Source organism: Equus caballus, chromosome 16, assembly GCF_041296265.1.
Source record: "Equus caballus isolate H_3958 breed thoroughbred chromosome 16, TB-T2T, whole genome shotgun sequence".
Lineage (NCBI taxonomy): Eukaryota > Metazoa > Chordata > Mammalia > Perissodactyla > Equidae > Equus > Equus caballus.
In genome coordinates, this window is record NC_091699.1 from 18,607,657 (window position 1) to 18,630,673 (window position 23,017).

General features: G+C 38.2%; 1 protein-coding gene across 50 annotated transcripts in view; it reads right to left on the reverse strand.

Annotated features, from left to right (window-relative positions):
- SETD5 (SET domain containing 5) overlaps positions 1-23,017 on the reverse strand; it is a 77,011-nt gene that overhangs the window by 24,415 nt on the left and 29,579 nt on the right. For 5 of the 50 annotated variants that reach the window (XR_011427195.1, XR_011427194.1, XM_070238496.1 and 2 more), the window contains exons 2-19: positions 22,105-22,164; positions 19,176-19,362; positions 18,138-18,362; positions 14,621-16,473; positions 14,233-14,338; positions 13,698-13,906; positions 13,300-13,358; positions 12,613-12,791; positions 11,640-11,678; positions 8,115-8,357; positions 7,392-7,540; positions 6,891-7,008; positions 6,030-6,139; positions 4,862-5,111; positions 4,402-4,485; positions 3,409-3,666; positions 2,200-2,520; positions 1,553-1,795 (exon numbers count right to left, since the gene is read on the reverse strand). Coding sequence is in view for 48 of the 50 variants with exons in the window: in XM_070238496.1 (XP_070094597.1) it covers positions 1,553-1,795; positions 2,200-2,520; positions 3,409-3,666; positions 4,402-4,485; positions 4,862-5,111; positions 6,030-6,139; positions 6,891-7,008; positions 7,392-7,540; positions 8,115-8,357; positions 11,640-11,678; positions 12,613-12,791; positions 13,300-13,358; positions 13,698-13,906; positions 14,233-14,338; positions 14,621-14,712 (2,460 nt within the window). In the remaining 2 variants the exon portion in view is untranslated. Of the gene's footprint in view, positions 1-1,552; positions 1,796-2,199; positions 2,521-3,408; positions 3,667-4,401; positions 4,486-4,861; positions 5,112-6,029; positions 6,140-6,890; positions 7,009-7,391; positions 7,541-8,114; positions 8,358-11,639; positions 11,679-12,612; positions 12,792-13,299; positions 13,359-13,552; positions 13,594-13,697; positions 13,907-14,232; positions 14,339-14,620; positions 16,474-18,137; positions 18,363-19,175; positions 19,363-22,104; positions 22,165-23,017 lie in introns of all 50 variants that reach the window. The other 45 variants (XM_070238511.1, XM_070238501.1, XM_070238508.1 and 42 more) reach the window with 32 other exon arrangements.

Below are 23,017 nucleotides of genomic sequence, written 5' to 3' on the forward strand. Positions count from 1 at the left end.
TGTTACTCTTAATGAGGGGCTGAGCTAAACCTAATAGGAAGATTAGTTTTACATGCCATACCAGGGTTAATACAACTCTCCAATTACAACAGAATAAGGTTAATCATAATGCTCATTAAATGGCAAACAATTTTTTTCCTTCTCAGATAACTTCTAAGATCCAAAATAAGTGACTTGGTATAAGAAAGTATCCCCAAACACTCAATCCTCCTTTATCACTTAGGCAAATTTTTAGTCTTTCTTCCTTTAGAAAGTTGTCATTGCAACAAATTTATGACACCTGGAAGTTATTCACGTTACTGCATGCATTATCTACAAACCCTTTTGGCAAAGATCTCATGGTCAAACTTTTTTGTTTTTCTACTTGGGAATTTCTCCCAAATACACCAGCACGTGACGTAAATACTCAGGTAAGACGTGAGATTCGGAAAAGACTTTCTTCAGTCTATGCTGCTCGTTCAGTGGTAGTGCCCTTCCTCTGTGCACAGATCCCTGCTGCCCTCCTCCCCTCCACAGCCCACACCACTTTGGCTCATCTTTCATGCCCCCCCTCCCCCCAAGAAATTTCTGCTCTTTGGGGAAAGAGAAAAGCTTTAAGTTTGGAGGAGTCAGGGAAGACCTGCCTGGAGTTGGAGACTTCATCACATCAAATAATCTACATGCAGCATCCTCATGTACGTGATGCCAGTGGAGGAGGGCAATGGCAGACACTGAGGAAGGCAGCCTGAATCCAGATCTGAGGATAAGAGAAAAGGATGTTCCAGGGAACAGACTCTACCTCAAAGGAAGACCAAATGAAAGGGTATCCTATACTTCTAGAAACACAAAAATGACATTATAGGTCTGAGGGAGTGATCTATTCCTGAGAGACACCTTTGGAAAATATGCAGAGCTTCTGAGAATTAAGAAAGAGCATTCCAAAAACAACCAACCATCAAACACTACTGCCACTAGATCCAAAAAACAGTATGTAACTAGAGAGAGGAGAGAGGGGAGATGGGGGCACAGAAAGAGAGGATTTTATAGTAGGTTCTATATTCACTAGGGAATAAACAGTCCAACTTGTCATTTGATCAAGGAACGGGAATTATGCCAATTGTAATAGGACGTTTCCTCTACTCTCATTCAAATGATAGTGATTAAATTAATTCAAAACACAATTTGATCATTTTTAACTTATGCAACAGTGTTCTAGATTACCCGGGGCCCAATCTCACACAATAATCACAAATGGACATGTTAACCAATACCACAAGAGCACACACAAAACATCCCTCCTTATCCAGTCATCAAATGCTGTGCGCTCTCAACTCAGTAACCTCAAGGGCTCTCAGAAAAGACAACAGTGAATACTCACAAATTGAGCACCAAAAATGCAGTATACATCCCACCTTAATCCCACTGACTCTTGACACATCAGTATTCGTGGCTGAACAGTGAACTCATTACAAACTCACATGGACAGAGAGTGGCTATCTAGAGAATGTGTTAGATGTGTCACAATTACAGGCATCCTAGATTAAAAAAAAAACTCACATACACATAGACATACCTTTTTACAGGAGCTGAATGTGCCATCAGGCAGAAGGGGCCTTCGACGCCTCTCAGGGATAAAGGGTGAGCCAAAGCGAATGTAGTGTTTGGGGGTGGTGCAAATTAACGGGGAATGGATAAGACCGGGTAACATGTTCAGGGTTGTCGCCAGTACAGTTGGGTCCGTGGTGATACGTAAAGGGCACTCAACAGGGCATTCGTGCTTCTCCGCTTTGTCATTCAACCATTCTGTAACTAGATACTAAGGTAAAAAAGAGATCATTAGTTGATGCTGCAGATGTAAAAGCCAGAGGCAGCAGTGAAGCTCGTGAAGACAAAGCTCATCTAAAAACTAGGAAAGGAGATATAGCAGATGCAGAGAGTATGACTTGGGCATTCAGAATGCAAGGATACCTTCCTTCACCCTCTCTGTGACCACTAAGGGAGGAATAATTCCAGCCATGAGCAACTTAAGCTCTGCCTAAAACTTATGGGAACAAAAAAAGGTAGGGATGGCTTCAGCCCTTTGCATCAAAGCATTTGCCAAAACTTTCAATCTAATAATATTTAGACTATTTGTTTTTTTGTGGGGATTACAGGTCCTCTAACTTTACTAAGACGCAGCCCTTGGCAGACTAGATTTATGAAGATGGATTTGTGTCTTACCTTTTTGGTTTTGGGGTATTTAGATGCAGCACGGTTGACATGGGATCCAGTAACTGATACCACAGTTGGGTCAGACCCTGTTAATTGCCTGTTTTCTCCTGAACTATCTATACTTCCAGCTTCAGTAGGAGTTACTGAGCTGTTATTTCCTCCCTCTTCCAAGGCAGCTTGTGACAACTCTGCCTGCTGTGCAATGGCCTGCTTCTGACGCTTTAGTCTTTGGGCTGAACTGGTCCGGTACCGAGAAATTCGACTCTTCGGTCGGGGCCTAGAAGGCTTTGCTGGAGGTGGTTTGGGGACTGGTTTTTCTGCAGCAACATCCTACAACAACAGCACAGTGAAATGCTTACCAGAAAGTTCTTATGAGCGAACATTCTATTCAGTTTCCTATTCACTTTAAGCATTCTGAATGTTTACTGGTGAAAAAAGTGAGTATTCAGAAACACTATTTCAAACGTAATCCTTACAAAAATTTGTACAATTAAATCAGCTGCAGAGGCTTCAGATGTCTTGGTTAGTTATTTCTTTTTCTAGTATTTATAAAATAGGTCAAAAGTCAGCTGAAGGTAGCCACCTAATTTTAGGGTTCTTAGCAGGAAAGATAATTTCTCCCTTGTTTCTTTCCCAGATCCTGAGGTTTTAGCTTAAGGTTTAGAATTCATGTCTAGGGTAGGGAAGGGAAAAATTATCCCGAGAATCCTTCATATCAAGGAAAGGTCCAGTGCATAATAGTGCTATGCAGAAAGGCCAGAAGAGAAACCAAATACTCTTTTTTTCCTGAGGAAGATGTGCCCTGAGCTAACATCCATGCCAATCTTGCTCTATTTTGTACGTGGGTTGCTGCCACAGCATAGCTGACGAGTGGTGTAGGTCTGTGCCTGGGGTCCGAACCTGTGAACCCAGGTTGCCAAAGAGGAGTGTGCCAAACTTAACCATGACACCATGGGGCTGGCCCCACCAAATAATTTTTATGAACTCACCACGAATAGTTTATCTGATGGAAACAGTATGAAGTTCCATTCTAGTGTGAAAGTGTCTAGTCATCAAATTCTGTCTCCCTAAATCCCAGAAATCAGCTGACGAAAATGGCCTTACGTACTGCAATACAAGGCAAAGCTGAAAATGCTGATTTTAATCATTCCAAAAGACAGATAATCACCATTAGCAAAAATAAGGATGTTTAAGCCCTGCAGTCTTATCATCTCTTACCCCTGCTTGGGAAGACCTCCGAGTGTTCACTCCAACACTCTGTGGGGTGCTTGGGATGGCAATGTTTGAAGCAGAGTTGCTAACTTCTGACTCAGGGGTTTCAGTTTTCGTCTCTTCTCCCACAGGAACCTCTGGGGTGGTGGTAGTAATCTCCATGTCACAGGTGCTTTGTTCCAAGGGCTGATCCCGTCGCTTCTTTCTTTTCTCTAAGTTTTCAAAAGCATGCATGATGGCTTCGACCTTCCTATCTTCCCGGGTCTAGAAAGAAATAGCATTAGCATAAGAGGAAGCCTCAACCAGGAGGAGGGGACAGCTTTTCAGAAGTATTATTAATGGAAATGTACAGACATTTACAGAAACTACCAGTAAGATGACATGCGTCTTGGACAACATGAGATAAAAACTAAAATATTTCATTTTTCACGTTGAAGAGTTGTAAAGGAAGGCAAGGTCAAACCTGAACTTTTCAAAAAAGGTCAGTGATCTTGGAACTTTTTACTACAAAAGAAAAATAGCCATTAAAATCGATTTTTCTCTGTATTTTCAGAGTTCAAAAATAACCAAGCAGATCTACTTGAACTTCTTCTCAGGAACAGAAATAAACATGGTTGGTTTCAGCAAAAGACTAGAATTTTTGAATCCATATGACTGAAATGGTTTTTAAAAAAACATCAAAACTCACAAACTTAGGAAATTCCTAAGTTAGAGCAAGCAGCCCCAACATAGATATTTTGTTTTGACCAGGCAGTTTTTTGGAAACCAGATTGTTAGTAAGAAAGCTCTAAGACCATCATCAGATAACAGTCACTAGGAAAAGAAATTAAAAAACCATAATGAAATCTCTTTTATAGAAAAAGCCCAAATTCTAACTTACAGGTGATAGTACAGTATCTTGTCAAAGAAATGAGCTGACACAAATTCAGAAGAGAAGGGGTACACTTGCTAGAGGGAGCAGGAATCAGCAGGAACAAAAGGATGTTAGAAGGTACTCACCCTCCTACTATGAGCTGGGTTCTCCTGGTCATCTGTAACTTCTTCTTTCCCTTCTTCTGCTTTTTCTTCTGGATTGTCTATTTCCTTTAAGATAGAGGCAATATTCAGCTGTACTCTTAGAACTCTATGAAAAATCAATCTCTATTTCTTTTGGTAGCTTAAAACTCTCTAAAAACTACTGTTAGTGCTTTACAAAGTGTCACTCATGTGGAGCCACATGATAAATACAAATGAAAAGCCCCATTCTCTGGATTGAAAACTGGAAAGTAGCTGAAAGGATATTCTTAACATTGTTAAAAAAAAAAAAGGAGAGAATGAATGAATGTTCACCACCTTGATATGAACGGCATTAAGTGTTACTGTAGACTCCCTACATAAAACACTATGTGGCAACCTGGGACCCTCTTTATCTGGAGAGGATCCAACACCATGGCAACATCCTCTGACCAGGGGAGATTACCTCATGATCACTGGATACAGTCACTTTCTCAGGGACTTGTTCTGGTTGCTGGTTGTTATCCTCTTCCGGAGCCTCATTCTGCTGCTCCATCTCTAGCTCTTTCCGTCGTGCTTTTCTCCGTCTTGTCTCTGCTCCAATGGTGGGTAGGCTTGGAGGAGGGGGGAGCGGTGGTTCTGCAGCATTGGGATTCCTTTTCTGTATAGGGCAATTCCGGTTCCCCTTGTGACATGCACAGTCCACTTTATAATTACTGCTCCAAAAAAACAACCAAAAGTTTCTGTCTCAGGCCAAGTGAAAATCAGTTATACTATTCATTCATTCTCTTGAAATATTACTATAGTAATTTCCTCTCGTATTATCTTTGACTAAGTTAAATAGAGACATTCGAGTCCTATGAGTATTTTCAATATGCTCTGTTTCTCTACGTAACCCCAACTCTTCCCCTACATACGGTCCGTGGAAATGAAAGAAAGCCTCCCCTAAATTCAATTCTCCCACCATCTTTATGCTTTTTAGTGGGCAGTGAATCGGTGAGAGTCTGCAGTGTCCATTTTTAACTTGTGTCTACTTTCACCACATTCTCACTTTTACCTACTGATTCCCTACTTATTATTAATAGCTTTTCTTCTCGTACTTGTGCCGAACATCAATTTACCACATAACCGTTTTTGCCTAAAAGGATCGAGGGAGAAAAAGTATCCATTTTACAAAACCCATCACGTATTCATCTACGATGTGCCATATCTCTTTCTCTGTATTGTTATATATAGTTAGATAACATGGTTTGAGTGGACGAGGTGAATTTTCAAATTCTCATTCTCTACGGCTCCCAGTACGGGTGCTGTGTACATTGTACATAACAACAGATGCTACTGCAATTTCTAGGAGTGTCTCATACATACCCTCTTTGCTATTCTTGCTACAAAGGCATAAGCTGTAACATCCTTGCCTAGGAGACTGGTGAGCAGTATCATACTATGTACCTGTGTCTTTAAAGAAATGCCCTAAGTCTGTCTTTCCCTTCACAATTTCTAGGGAGAAAATGCATTACTCATAAAAAGATCAGGTAAAAAGGGGAAGGAAATGGCAAGGAACAAAAACAGACAATAGAATAGCTTAATATGTAAGACAAGGCCATGCACGTTAGGAAAGGTTTCGAAGGTCTTACCAGTTACTGTACTCATAATCAAATGCTATGGTGACCTCGGCATCCTTGGTGATGGCAGACACAGCATAGATACACAGGTGAATCATCCCATCTGCAATCATGTGTCTCACCTAAATGAACAAGGCTTATGGTTGATGATTTATCATAAAGACCAGGAACACTCCAGAAAAGGGAGAAAACCTTTTACCCGAATAATTTCTCCCCAATTAGAGTTATGGTAGTCTGTTATTTGACTCTATAATTTCATTTGAAACTACTACACAGTAATTGTTCGAAAATTTATGATACTTCTTGAAATAAATGGAGAAACCCTGAGATGTTAGAAATCAGGGTAAGATCACTGCTCTACATCTTAAAGCTGTTTTCAGCTGCAGCAGAGAATTAAAATTCCTTAGCCTGTAAGAAAAGCTCTGCGGATTTTCTTGCTGCGTTTGATGTGGCTGCACTGATTATGCACAGACTAATGAATTCTAGAAATGCCTACAATTTCTCTTACAACACTACTGCCTAAAATCTAAAAAACTGCAACCGCACAGCTTAGTCTGGGCCAAATTACATCTTCTATTATATGGCAATTTCTTTAATATAACCTCATTGACTTCTTATCCAATCTAGCCCTTTCTCTTTAACAAATGCTAACTTGCTTTTTTGCATTTCTGCCTTCTCTAAAGAAAATCCATTCCTTGCCTCCATCCTGTCAGAATAAAAGCATTACTACTTTTGTTTCTCATCTCTTACAATGAAAGATCATAACCATTATCTACAGACCTTAATCTGAGTGAAGTTTTCAGACTGCTTGAACTTCAGTAAACTTGTCCATTGGTGGTTCCATACAAAGAGAAGTTGCTATAGAAATCTTACCTCTGCATTTGGTGTACATGATCTTCTGATGAACCGAGCATCATTACCGAAAGTACGTGCATCCACACACATCTCTACACCATTGAATTTTGAGTAGAAGAGCACAAAGGGGTATGGTCTAGGGATATAATTAAAATTCCTGTAATTCTCAACACACATAAAAAGGCCACCCCATGACTTCAAACATGAAGCATATGCTGACAGAAGAAGCAGCAGTCCTTTGCAATGCCTAAACTTGGAAAACATCACATGCTTGTCTGCTTTTGATTAAAGAACAAGCACAAAGCAAGGAATGCTTGGCTTGGAAAGGAGTCATCGCCACTTTATATATTAAACAATTTGTAGACTTACTTGCACTTCTTCACAAATAGCAGACAGGCATGAGCTTATTTGAGCTATCTTTTCCCCAAGAGTATTCTATCAACCAGGATGGGCTTTACACCCACAGTGTTCAGGCCAGGCCCACCTTAGCCCTCACTGCTCAATGTATGTTATTCTTACTTTTTGAAGAAATGTCCATTGACCTCAAATTGTTGTCGTAACATGACTTTCCCTCGGTACTCTATTATAAGAGTGTCCAAAGCCAAATCTCTTGCAGCCCTTAGGATCTTTCGGTGCTTTTGAACACGAGTGACTCTTCCCAACTGTAGCTGAATAAAACCAGAGTATAAACGTTAGACAATAGCAACAACAGCTTAGTAGACACTTAGAATATTTCCTAATTGAGGAAAAGGCACCAATATTTTTAGGGTTTATTTGTATATATTAATTTAGCTCAATGGTCAGAAAATTTTAAATTTGATAAAAGCTCAGTATTTCTAAGAAACAGGCTCCATCTAGTGAACCTGTCACCCACCCCAAAAGGCAAGAAAAGATCAAAGAAAAATATATGATTAAGATTTTAGTGCCTCTGTGTTGAATGTAAGAATGAGAAAGAATAAGCTTAGCTTTCTATTAATCTTAATAATTTCTACTAAAGCTGTATAAAATTTTCTATCCTAATTTCTCTATTTTTAGTTAATAGAGATAGTTTAAAAATACATGTCAAGACAGTCTCCAGTTACTATCATCTGCTTTGAGTTAAAGATACTCAACAGCTGGCTAATTCATTATTCTAAGGCCTTGTACATTTGAAAGAAATGCTAACTCCAATGTACATCCTCTTCCTGGGTTCTTAAAATTTTAACTACTTATTTAGAGAGTCTTTACCCCTTGGATCCTTACCTGCATTTGGGAACCAATAACCGTATTATTACAGGCCAATTCAGTCTTATTAATAGTGTCTAAAATAGTAGGTTTGCCCACAAATTCCTTGCTAGAATGTAGGTGTTGTTCAAGGGCGTTCTGTACATCTGCACTGTACTGATTAGTGAAAGCTTCTTCATACTGATCAGTCCACAGTCTTATTCGATTTTCCCATCCCTCAGTTGTATTCTCATCTAAATTCTGTGCTTCAGAAGGAGAATTCTGTAGAGAACAAAGGTCAGGTACGTTAGGAGACTCCATACATAAAAATGGGGGAAAAACAGGCTGAGTTTCCAAAGAAAATTAGTTTTTTGCTTGGCAGTTGGTGTGGCATAAACGAGTAATGGCCTGGGAGTCAGGTGATCTGGCTTCTGTAATGGTTTCATAACCAATGAGCTGTGAGGCCTTGAACAACCTCTTACAAAAGCTCAGCTTCCTCATTTATAAAGTGAGAAATTAACCTGGATTGTAGTTCCATCCCATTACTGTGATTTTATGACCATTTTTAAGTCGTAAAAATAAATTTTGTTCTTATCAGAAGAATCACGGTTCGTAAGAAAATCTTCATAAAAATGAAGGGACATTTCAAAATCTCACATCACTTAAATTACAATCCTTATTGAACATCTGCGTGAGTCTGTCAGCTCAAACTAGTAGTGTTTTAGTACTCTCCGGAGAACGTTTTTATTTCTGTGTAACTGATTTTCATTATACAATGTGTCCATTCTAAAAATACATGTGACCCAAATAAACAAATAAATAACCCATAGTCTTGCCTTCCATAGAAAAAATTATCATTTTGGAGTCTATCTTCCTAACATTCTATTTTCAACAGCTTAAACAGCCACACTCTGAAGAGGTGAGATGGGGGAGGGGGTGGGAAGGTGGAGTGTAGAAAATGCTGAGAGGTACTTTGCTTTTCTTCTCTAGGAAAACCACTGCCCTCAGTGGTGAGGGGACTAAGAAGAGAGTATTAAATCTCAGCATCATTATCCTAAACAGTTTTATATGTGCTTGAGCTAGAGACACAGCTTAAGTCTGACGCATGTTCTCCTCCATGGTGTTCAAGACATAATGTGTCACCAGAAAACAAAACAAACACTGACAGTGATGATGTCATACTAGTGAGGACTAGAAGGGAAAGACATCACAGTACCAAAGCTACTTGCAAATCCATGTCCACACTAAACTTGCAAAAACAGGTGTAAGAAAATTAAATATACTTTCCATAAATAATGTAGAAAACATTTATGCATATTATAACAATTGCTTCCTTTCACTTTTGTGTCACTAGTTTTGACTGACTGTTGTCTATCATCCCTTCCCCAAGGAATAGGGAAATGGAAGGAAAAAGTTAACACCACTGTTTTCCACATTTCTCACTAGAGGTGAAAAGACTGAACAATAAACAAAGGGATCTAGGAAACACCTAAGGCCAAAACACTGAGAACAGAATATTACTTGCGTGAGCTGTCAGTAGGAGCTGAGCAAAAGAAAAGTGCAAAGCCTGAAACTTAAGGGTGCTTATAAGACTGGGGATTAGCAGGGGTCAAACAGTATTCTCAGGTTTAAGTACCCAGTAGTGATCACTAAACTTCTGACTTGTTAGACAAGGTATACTAGAAGCCTTTGGCACAGTATTAGCTGTTGTTCACTAATACAACTCTGTCTACTCTGTTGTCCCATTCTTCTGGGTCCTGGAGATCTCATCTCAGTGGGTTTAGAGCAGCGGTTCTCAACCAGAGGTGATTTTGCCCCTAAGGAGACATTTGGTAACATCTGAAGTCATTTTTAATTATCATACCTGAGTGTGTGTGTTACTGGCCCCTCGTGGGCAGATGCCAGGGATGCTGCTTAACTGCTTACAATGCAAAAGACAGTGCCCCCAAGAACCAAGAATTACTTGGTTCAAAATGTCAACAGGGTTGAGGCTGAGAAACCCTGGTTTTGTGCAGTCTCCAGTAGGAAAGCTCTTGACTTTGGGATTAAAAACCCAAATGGTAAATTCTTCCCATTCTTATGGCTCCCAACGAAATCTTTGGTGGAGTTCTTACTAATAATTAATTCTGAGTCTAAAATTTGTAACTCAAATTAGAATTCTGATACGAGAATCAAAATAAAACTAACCAGTATACTTTCAATGTATAAATTTTAACACACTTTTGGAGTTATCTGTCAATATCTTGCAATTGCAAGAAATATTTGGGGTTTATGTGTAGTTTTCTGGGAGACTCATCAATAGCTTTCAAAAGGCTTTGAATCTCTGGAGGCAAGTTATAACAGTTAGCTGATAAAATAAAAAGGGCTCATCAACCAGGATCAGGGCTATGACTGCCCCACAAGTCTATTTAAGGTCCTCTCCAAGCAAATGAGACAAAAATAAAGGGACAGTTAAAGCAAATGTAGCCTATTGCAGGCAAGAGATTTAGCAAAGAAATAACTGTGTTCCAAGACATCCCAGGATTCTGATGCTCTGGGGCTCTACGTCCCTTCCCATGTCTTTTACAGAAATGTACAAGTCTGTATAAGCAAGGTGAGACCTTCAAATTTTAGATAAAGTGCCACCTGTGATCTTTGTTAACATCAGTCATATTGGTGCTCCATATATATATATTCCTAATAAAGCTTATTCTCACTAAAAGATTTTAATGTTTATGCCATATAACTGTCAACAGGAAAGATCCTATATTTATATCATTTACACATTTAGGGATATTTATACTTACAGAATTAAACTAGATCTTAATTCTAATTAAATGCTTTGAAGCCATAAGTAATAGTTTGGGAGGTATGTTGTCCTCCTATATATACATAGGTAAAGGAAGATAGTAGACAGGATAATCAAATCTCCTTTGGGCCAACTGTTTTTATCACCCAGTACCTAAAAGCCCTTTTAAAACCATTGCATGTAATTTCTCTATTCTCCAACTGCTCTCCAAATTCATGCCTCATAAATTCTTTTATTTGATAACTGAAGAAAAGAAACACACTAGCATCATCAGTCCTATACCAAATAGATATGCCGGGAGAAAACAGTTCAAAAGTGAGTAATTCCAATCAGAGTAATTCCTATCAATAGCACTAATTTCCTACAGATGAAATTTATCCTTCCAACTGGTGGTTAAAGGCCACATGGTGCTAGAGTGGGTGCACAAGAGATCCTGTATAACCAGAAAAATCTCAGTCCTGAGGTTGAGGTCAATCACAATGACAGAACACATCAGCTTCATTTTGTTAGGCAAAATGTCACTTACCCCCCGCCAGAAAAGCAGCTAATGAAAAAACCAATAAATGAAGGCTGATTACAGAAAGGGAAAATATTTCAGAAAATGGTCAAGAAAATCTACTTTGGAGAAAGGCTCTATGAAAACCGAATGGCAACAATTACAAACTAACGAAAAGCAGAGTCCAAGATTCCCAGACCATCAATGTCAGGAAAGAAGCTGACCAAAATGCAAGATCACAATGAAGTAAAACACAGCATCAGGGAAGAATACCCCTTACCTTCATCCGCAAGGACTTCCGGGATCCCTCTCGAAATGCCTATCCCAAAGAGGAAAACAAGTAGAACAAAACAAAACTTGGTACCAATAATGACAGTTATACCTATCTGAGAGTAAAACTAAGGCAACAACTAGTGTTCTTGTCTGTCCCCTTTTTCCTAGGTAACAAAATACAATGGACTTCCCCGCACTATTATCAAGAATAGGGGTAGCTCAAGGCCAGTGAACTTTGAGGCTAATTCCAATACTTTCCATAGTGGAACTAGGTAATTAACAGGGAAGAGCATGCATCACTTAAGTCCTATATGCACCCCTGACACTAAATGAAAAAGTACATAAAAATGTTAAGTAAGGTTGCAGATTTACCAGTTTTGAAATTAAGAAGGAAACAAAGACCAATCCCCTTAACAAGGGGTGGACAAGTCACCTAGGAGCAACAAAGTTGCTGTGATGGGGAAGAAAGAACACAAAACAGAAGAGGTTTCTCCTGGAGACTTTTTAGCTGAGAATACAGGAAAGTGACCACGACACTGACGAAGCCTAGACCATTCAAGAGATGTTTCCTAATTTTTTTCAAACAAGGAAAAAACAATCAACCCAATGACATGAGGTGGGCATGTTACCAGGACAAGAACTTCAGACTACGTTTTGGGACTGAGGAGGCAGGCAGATAATATGAGGACAATGGAAGCCTAGACTGCAGGCTGCAGCATATATGGGCTTGTGCCAGGGGGGCTGGGATTTCATACCTGGGATGGGGGTTGGAGTAGAAGAAACTTTGTGCCAGTTGTGATGGTATGAAGTGGCAGAAGAGAGGTTGGTTTACATATTCATAACACAGATAAGCTGATTTTTGCAAGCAGAGCAAAAGTGGCCCTTTAAACATCTGGATCACAACTTCTCAAAAGAATTTTGGTACATTCTTGGTCCAAAATTTTAGCTATTTCTACTTAAGAGACTTTTATCCTTCATACCTTGATTTTCTTCGTCTTTGGTGCTGCACGACCCTTTTCTGGACTCTTTTTCCGCTTCTTGGGTTTGGTTCTTCTAACAGTTAAGGTGATGCTTGTAGGTGTGTGTTGTGTTGCTGTATACAACACAGTGGAAGGAGAAAGCTCCTCATCCCAGCTTTCTGTTGCACTGCTATCCCCACCTGAAGAAAGGTTGTACCATAGTTCATGTTGTACAAACAGCCTCAAAAGTGCTTTAGAAGCAGCTTATTTCTTTAGATCTACCTCATATCCAATAAGTTACTACATCTATTATTTATCATCTGTAGAACAACATAAATACCTACCTTCCATATGAAAAGAAGATTCTTTCTTTATCAGTGGCATTAAGTATATAAACCTTGTTCTACATTGTACCTATTTCTCCCCTTGAATTCAGTTCCCTAGCTCTGCTTCAATGTCTAACAAAGAAGAAGGAATTTTTTTGTGTGCTCATAAGGAATATTTTGATTGCTACAGGGCTAAAATATTGTTCTTGGATACATTTAATTCACAATAAGAAAATTACACAGTGGTCTTGAGAGGACTTCTATGTCTTCTCATGAAAAGAGGTGGGGATCATGGGAACTTAGAAGGAGGGGTTTTGAGACAAACATTTAAATCACAAAATATCGTATGTTAAAATATAGGCCTAACCCATCTTCAGCTCACCTGATATGTTGTCCTGCTTCCGCCGATGAAGTCTAATAACCTTCCCCCTGCTCATTCCCCTAAAGAGGGAAAATAAACTTAAAGTAGTCCTTCCAACAGCATGCAGTACATCATTGCACACATGGGAGAAGTGTCTCTGCATATACTACCCCCTTCCCTCCCACCTACCAAATGTTTCCAGGACATTAAATTTCATATCAAATTCAATAGCTTTAACATCAATCTCTCATTCCTTGTTGTCAGTAATTCTCACCTAGTGCAGAGAATTCGAGCCAAGGAGCACTAAGGAATCATCTACATTAACAAACACAAGAAAGAATACTTTGAGCTTTTCCCTACTAATAAGAAACCCTAATCCCAGCAACCCAGGCTTGAATTTAGATGGAACATGATCTTACCTGCACTTGTCACAGTTGAGAAGGAAGCCATCCTGAGAAAGACCACAAGGACACCAGGTAGGAACAGTCTCTCCTTCAGAGTTCGGGCTGTCTCCACAGCGTTCCTCTACGGGCGACGGCAGGCCATTCAGGTCAGAACGAGGGATGATCGTCTGGACAGGGGGAGAAGCAGGAGGTGTCGGAGGAGGAGGGGCTCCGTAATTATGATCCTGAAAATAAGATTTTTTAAATCAACAGTGTCCAAACACTGGCCCCTCTCTCCCCTAAAGTATGGTACATATGGAAAGAAAGAAGAAAGTAGTACCCTTCGTTTTTTGGCTTCAACCAGGAAAGTGATAAAACAAAATGCCAAGGTCAACTGGGACATAAAAACAAGAACAATGATGCAGGGCTAGACGTCCGCTGGAGGCAGGGAAGTGCAAAAGGGGCAACTTCGTCATGCTGCATATAAACATTTCAAGAAAGTCACAATGTATAAGAATGGATTACACTCCAGGAAGATCACTGCTCTGGAGAGAAACAAATGCATACTCACAGCATAAGGCAGTCCTCGACACCCATGCCTCTGAGTGGTCCCATAATTATGAGTGGAATACACGCTCTTCTCATTAACTGCTGGACTAGCCTCCACAGATTCAGGGCTGCACAAAGGCGAAAAGCAACGCATGATAGCATAACACCTAATCTTTCCTTAAACTAAGACTTAACTTCCCATCCTAACCCCTCCTCTTTCCACAACCACCAGCCACTAGAATAAGAGAAAGAATTCAGTGAAACAATCTGATTAACATAACTAAGCCTATAAATAACAGCAGGAGTGTTATTAAATGTGGATTTGTGTGTAACATGAGGCCAGTACAGGCAGATGTCTCAAAGCAGGCACCTGGGATACAAGGTGTCCCTAATGACAAACACAAACGTACCAGCTGAGCAGGGAGTTTCCCCTAGAGAAGCCACTCTGGGCTGGTTTAGACTCAGAACTATTCTTCTTAATTGGATCTCTTAACACTTCCATGAAACCTCACATGACATTTGCAGTGAGTGAGATGATGAAAGTGCCTTCTGCACTGCCCCAGGGACCAGGCCCTCTTCCATTCACTACCAAGACAGGATACCCTGAAGAAAGTACAGGTAAAAACAATGGCATCTTATATTTATCATACCTCTCATCTTGATGAACCCCCAAACACTTTCAAATATTAGAGTAATAATTTCTCATCCACCAATGACATGCAAGCATATGAAGGACACAGTTACTTAACAGCTGCATGGTAATACCACAGAACTTCAAAATAATCAAAACTGTACTCAGAAGTTATATTAGCCTAATGACAAATAACAGTAGTAGCAGCTACCATTTTGAATTGCCCATTATTTGCTGGTGCTTTATATGTATTGATTCATTTACTCTGAAACTACTAAACATGGTAAATAGCACCCCATTTTTACATATGGGGAAGTTGAGGTGGTGAGATTACGTGACTTTGTGCTAAGGTCACAAACTGACAGAGCCAGGATTTGAAACAATGTCTGATTCCAAGGTGTGTGCTCTTTCCACTATGCCTAACTGATGTGGAAACCAGGATAACATTCTACCTTTAAAGAAAATTATATGCGATCTTAAGTAACCAGGCTTAGTGAGAAGTTTGGTTTAGTATCTTTTTGTACCCTCACTGAGTGGGGAAAAAAAACTGTTCAAGCACAATTTATTAGTATAAAAAATTATAAATGTGTCCAAATTTAGAAATTTAATGTACGTCTTTACTTGATAGTAAAAAGGCATAGGTGGCAAAGGACAAAATTCAAGTTTTTGAGGAAAAAAACCTAACTTTGATTGCTAACTGGTTAGCTTTTGACGGAATTTTGAAAGATAATTAAGGAATGCAATTGTATGACTCTGCTGAACTGATTAATGGATTATCTATCATTTAAATTAAGCAGAACAGAGATTCACAAATTAGAAACTCCAAGGACATGCATAACTCAGCCTTAGAGATCAATGGGTCTTCTGGGAATCAAATAATGCATACTGTTTGCTTCAAGTAACACACATTTTTCCTGCTTAGAAATGCACACTATACAGTGCTTGGCAGGAATAAAGTGTGCAGTTCAATGTGCAAGGTCAGCTGAGAAGTGAGGGATAAAAGAAAATTCTGAGATATGTATCCAACTCACCCAGTTATATGCTCCAAAACTGTGAGAAGGGATCTTATTAATAACAGCAAAGGTAATTTCTAGGTGAAGAAGAACTTTAGACATAGGAAAGTATTCTCTGTTAGTGAAGTGCATGCATTTTATTACTTAAGAGGGTCTGTAAGATGGGAACTGGGGGGGATACGTCAAGAATGCAGGTCAGTATTCTTGAGAAAAAGATGATCTGAACATGGCTCACTGAGAGGCAATCAGCTCTGAGTATTAGGAAACAGGTGGGGTTTCCTAAATGAAACCAAAGGCAAACAAGCATTAATAAAATGAAGGTAGAATTTAGTTTCTATAATGGACAGTTAAGAGACAGTAATAACTCTATGCAATATTGTTAATTTACTAGATAAATAAGTATTCCAAAGAGCTGTACATATTTTATGTAAGAGATTTTGTACCATTAAACACATGGGGTGAAACATGATAGCTGTTTATTAGGAATGGATTTATTTTTGGACGGGAAAAAGGAAAGCGGCATGAAATAAAAGATGGCCATGGAGATGGAGCTATGTTGGTTGTATCTTACCCATCTCCAAATTGAGTAAATATGAACATATGCACTTCATGTGCAAGTCTAGGGAATAAAAATAAAATGTATATTGTGGAGGTTAAAAGGCCATCCCACTGCACAAAACTTTCTAGTCAAGCACAGCATTTAATATATTGCTATGCATGCCAAATACTAAAATTTAAACTCATATCTTTTGATGGGGAAACTCTGTAATTTCCATACTGGCTACTGATTAAATGCATAGTTACATGCTGACAGGTAACTACAGGATTTCCTAGGCTATTCCTTGACATATATATCAGCTCTTATCTATATTTTAAAATATGGATTAAAAATTTGGAGTGTTAGGATTGCATCTCTTGTTAGCCAATCATTTTAGGGCAAATGTAATTATGGGCTTTCTTCCCCTATATTTGAACCGCTATGACAGTTGGGCACATACACAGAAGCCATGCTTATAACAGATATACTCCATCAGCTGTGTTCTAAGTACAATATGCAATCTGCTGCTATAATGCTACCTCTTGGAAAATGTTGGAAATTCATTTATGGCAGTACTGTAAATTCAGAAAAATCTTTGCTTCTGTTGTTACATCTAGAGGTTTTCCTACAAATATACAAAAAAATGCATATTGTTGTCACCAGATTTAAAATCCCCTGAGATAAAATCTAGGTCTTTTACTTAGGTGAAGTTGTTGCCCTTCATACCAGGTCTAATCTTAAGGGTGCCCAGAACAGTGGAATATGTATGACAGCAGAATACGCATGGTAAAGTATTAACAAATATCATCGATAATTTAACAGACTGGTACAAAAGCCAACTGCTGAATTCTCCTGCTTTGGAGAAATACTAAATGAATAACTGTGTAATTAGTTATGACCACAGTATCAGAAATCTGTCTGGAGATTACAGATAAAAATGTTTCAGGAAACAGAAACACTGCAGTCAAATTTTGAGGCCAGCAGTATTTTTTGTTTCTGCAATTACTTCGGGACTCCCTAGCAACATTTATGGGCAGTCATCTCTGTATTCTCGGAAAAATACCAGTTTTAAGAATAATTGCTTTAGGTCTTTTTCTTATCTACTAATCTCAAACTCATTGATTTAATCTTTTTGTTGAAATTTCTCACAAAAGTTAATGCTGTCTACCTATATAGTTTTCCAGTTACTCCATATAGGAGGCTAGTGGTTGACTATAAAAATCTATTAACGCTATACAACTATGTCACCTACTAATCCAGGAAGATTTTTAAGTACTTTACTTGGGAAACAGTTGTAAAATTTTAAGTTCCATATTGGCATAACTAAAACTCTTTAGCATGCAAAAAATTTAAAAACAGGAAAAAAAGCCATGTAAGGAACACAATCCACCCTTCTCCCTCCCCCTCCCTCCATCTTTCCTTTTATATATAAGGGAATAAGGCCAAAAACTGCTTTCAATTCTAGACCACCCCAGAATAAAATATACTGCTTTTTAGGGCAGCTTCATTTTAAGGCTTTCTCTTTAAGAAAGTCAATAAACAGTTAAGTTATCCTAGGTGGCTTTGTGAAGAAATGTACATACTCTTTACTAACATTCTCAGTTTTAAGGAAGAAAACCACTATTACTCAGGGATGCAGTTGAACCCAGAGTTCTGGTACAATTGCTTTGCTTTGCTGAAGGGGGAAGAATCCCCAGGGATTGTGAAAATGGCAAGAGAAACAGGGGAATTAGAGCAACACCCACCTCACTCAAGAAGTGGCTGTGGGATCAAGAGTCTGAACTGGACCTGAACATATTCAAAACACCAGGATTTTTCCAGCCCAGACCCTAATCCCTGGTACTGCCTGGAATAGACTTGGCTTCTGGGGGTGTGCTGCCCCCTAGGCCCCTTGGGTCTCTTTCGCTGGACTTTCACATCCTGGTGTAGTGCCACTTCGTCTTGAAAGGTAGGGGGCTTCCACTTCCTTTCTGTAAGCAAGGAAGATTGGGTACAAGGGAGGTAAAAGGACAAGAGGGGGAATCTGTGAGCAGGGGGAATCTTGGACAACTTAAAAGAGAAGGGATACAAAAGGCTAAAATTTTTAAAACTGTGAATAATATATAAAGTTTTATAACGAAGGCCTACCTTCATTGCCATTTGGCATTTAAATTCTTCAAGAATTGAGTCTATTTTAGGGATTGGGCTTTTCGACAAACTCTGAATTTCTAAAGCTGCTCTTAGCTGAAAAGAAAGTTTGGTACCACTGATTTTGAAGGTCCTCTTTCTAGGCAACAATTATTATAAAAAACAAATGACACTGCTTTCTGTTTTCTACCCAAATGTCAGAAGGTCTAAGTAACCTGCCCATATAAAGTTTCAGCCCCTTTACTCTAGAACAATGAGAAGTACATAGGAAGAGGCCTTCAAAGAAAATCAGTTGGAGAGAACTCCTCCTTATCTCCATCCATCAGAATAATAGCTAACTCTACAGAAGCAGGTATTGGCACCTACTTTATTTCGATCTTCTCCACCCATCAAAACTAATGAAAACGTAATCACTACTTTACAAATTTAACTCTATTAATTATTTACTCAGAAAAAATGTCCCCCAAATTCTTTTCCTTCCTCTTCTAAATCTTTTTATGCTCTAGCTTCTATGGGGCAAAGAGAAAGGTCTAATATCATTTATAGCAGGCTAGGCTTGGATTTAGAAAATACTACATATTTATTATTAGATGCCCATAAGAAAGCTGTCTCCACTCAAACTGGTACTGCACCTACTACCTAGAAGTAGCACTTACTCTGATCCAGCAGCCATATCTGAGTAGGATGTATCTGGTGTGGTGACTCCCAGAGGGATTGCAATGCTCATGACGTCCAACACAGCAGAGAGTAGAAATCACCGGGTCCAATTAATGGAGACTGGCCACTCTGAGAGTGGGGGTGAGCTGCAGAGCCTCAACCAACATGTTATGGACATGAGGAATCCTGCCACAGAAAAGGAAAATACCTAGTAATCAGAGAGCTCTTTAAATTTACCCAAAATACTACTGAATATTTTTTGCACAAGGCTTTAAGGGATAAAAATAAAATAAGTACAGAAAGGGATCTACACACTGTCCCATGTTTACTCTGTACTGCATTAACGTTCCACAAAGCAAGGAAGCAAAAGTTATGCTTAGTTTTCATTTAAATTTTTTTTTCTTTTCAGACACAGGGAAAGTAACTGTCTACCTAGTTCCTTAATAAGCACATTTCCCTCATTCTAGAAATGCTCATCAAACAAAATTTTCTGGCAGCCTAGGACCCAACTAAGTTCTAAAACATAGGATGGTTAATAGAAATATCATAGTTTAACTTAATTTTTTAGCAATTCAAGATCTCCTTTAAACTTTTTTTCTATGCCACAAGTAAATGCAGTTTTACCAGCAGCCAATGTTATTTCTACCAAATTAAATGTGATAAAAATAGATCAATTTGTTTATATTTGATTTGATACAGCTGTTTCTTATTGCCTTCTTTTCCTTTCTTTTAAACCATTTTAACTAAAATTTCGGGAGAAAATGCAATTATTTTTACAACTATATTTGTGAGATAATATCCACTGTTAGGTATGAATACAACATAAACAACAAAGAGTACTGTTTCATGATAAAGATTAGAAAATTTTGTATGGAAAAGGAGTGAGGATACCTTGAATTGGTGACCATAACCAGTGGAATTTGGGAACAGAAAGATTCACAAACTACTGAAGTGTAAAAAAGCAAAAGTAGACTAAGAGATTTAGAGGTATGGTGCAAAAGGAAAACAGTGCACTTTGCATGATTTTATGTTAGTAGTTTTGTATTAATGTTAAAAAACCACTAAAAGGGTCAAACAACAACCATTTTATGTGGGAGGGAAGAAAGTAAATGTAAATGTTACAGATCCATGTTAGTACATATTTTTGCAGAAATACTACAAAAAGAGTCATGAATGATATACTGATTCATGGTAAGACAAATAAGACAATAAAAAAGTAAAATGATTATTTATACTAAAAAAACCAAATGGAATGAAAATTATGATATTGAGTCAATCCAGGGCATTTAATGCAAATTTTAATGGTAGACAATCTGAGATGTTTGAATCTTACTTTGATATATGAAGCAAATTAATGTGGATAAGAAAACCAATTGTCAACAGTGAATTAGGCCAAGATTTTTCAGAATGCATAAAGATAAATTACTCTTTTGTGCTGTTACTTTAGAATGCTGGAACAACTATCAACTGTTATAAGCAGTCCTCCCTGACACGTACACTTTAAAAGAGCTGGATCTCACCAATGGATCTAGGGCTCTCCAAATCTGGGTGTGGCAATATATCTATTCCAACTCAACTGGAGGTGACATACTGCTAGACTTGAGACTGAAATGAAAAGGAAAAAATCTTCCTATCTATTGTTTCTTCATAGCTCATAAAACAGAAGTGACTAATATAAGTGTCTGCCTTTGGGTTCATCTTACACAAACGTTTCCTTTCCCTAACAATACATCCAAACAGAAATTCAGGCAGTACATCCTCCAAGCCTCTGGGAAATTGAAATAAAATCTAAAAATGAGAAAAGACAAAACACTTATCAAATATGCCCCAAAGAGCATAGTTAAATATTGAAGAGTGCTGGTTACAACTCTTTCTCTAATTTTAGTATCACTGTATAATTCAAATTTGAAAAAAGCCCAGAGGCTGCCTGGGTTTGATGATCAGATCAGTCTGATAATGATCCTACCTCCCCCGACCAATACAGGAATCTGGATCATGTGTTGTATTTTCAGTCAAGGACAAAAAAATTTACTCAACACCATTAAAAATCCTTTGTCATACCTATTACTATTATATGCCCATAAAAAAAAAGTAGGCTACTGGATAAAAGAAAACTTATAAACCTAAGCTGATATTATTTTTCTATAATGTTTAAAAGATATACTAAAAGGAAAAGATGGGAAAACTGCTTCAGAAAATACGTCCTGAATGAGTGAATAAACCATTAATACATTCCCTAATGAAATCCCAACGCAGCTAATTTGGACAGTTGACAAGTAACTTTAAGAAACATTAAGTACTTAACTATGAATTTCTCTTTCATGAATTCCTCCAGTTTCCCTTTGTCTAGTTTTACATGATCCTTCCACTGTTCTGATGAAGGCAATCATTATAGGTGAGCTTGGCCATCTTGTTCTAAATAATGCTTTCACAATATTGGGGCTTCTTAATTCACTTAACACTCTGCAACATGTAGCTATTAAAATGTTAACTGAAGAAATTTTAACAGATCATGCTATATGCAATATTTTCTTATTATAATCACTCTAGTTTTATAAACGAAGACAACAGACTCCTAGTTTAGTTTACCAAGCTTAGTAGTTATAGCAGTCATTAATTTATCACAGAGTTTGAAGAGCGTCTAGAGAGAACGGTAAGAATTAACTCTGTCTCTAGGTGGAACAATTTCAAGATATCTTTTACTTGTTAATTTGTCTGTCTCTTCCTATCAGAATATAAACTTTACGAGGTCAGGGATTTTTGTTTTATCCTCTATTGTAATTCCAACGTCCAGAACAATGCCTGCGAGGGTGTTTGAGAAATACTTGCTGAATTAATTATGATCACCATTAACTCAACATGTGATTTTAGCATCCATTAAAATTCAAAAACTAAAACAAATTAAACGAGTTTATTTGGCTCAGTCACCTTTTTATAGATCTCTGAATATGAAGTCCCAAAAAATTAGCTTCCAGTAGCTCTGAAGACCTAGAAAAAGTTGAGACACAAATTAGTATGGAAAGAAATAACACTGATGGACACAGAAGAGAATTCTACAGAAAGAATATTTTACCGAGAATTTTATGCTTCATTTCTCTATACTGCCTTGTTTACCAACCTATGCCCCATCTAGTATTTTATTTTTATCCTTTAACCTTTATATCCTATTTGCCAGTGAAGCCAGAACCTAAATAAAGGGTGGAAAAGGAAATTATCTTTATTTGACTTAAGAAGAGGTAAATACTTTGATGTCACTAGGTAATCCTTCACTTTCCTTCAAACTAGAATTCTCTCCCATTTCCCAAGAAATTCCCTTCTCTCTATCTTTCCTAGGAGGTGCTTCTCTTCTCCAGTGACCTCTTCCTAAACTCAGAAGCTTTTCTTTAATCAAATGTCAAATTTACTCTCCAGTCAGACAAGGACCTATCATCATCTATTTAAGTACAAGTTCACACGACTCCTTTCTTCCCCCGACTCCATCCCACCTATCCTCTTGTCCGACTACAGAAAAAAAGAGTGACAAAAGGGCGTCAATGCTATTTGTGGTCAACTCTATAGCGGAAAAACAGAGCCTTAATTAACTTTCCACTCTCCAAAAAGTAAAAGAAAATAGGTGATCCAGGACTTCTGGGGAGAAAAAAGTCAAATTTAACATTAGCCAGAATGAGGTATTAACACTTGACATGTTAATATATCACTATACGTGAAAAGAGCTGTTCATGGGATTCCAATTACCAAGCAGTAGAGAGGAAATCTATCCTATGTTGATATTTTATGGATTTCTTAATTTATTGAAATTAGGAAATAAACTATTCTTTAGAAACAATTTTAAAAGAGCATA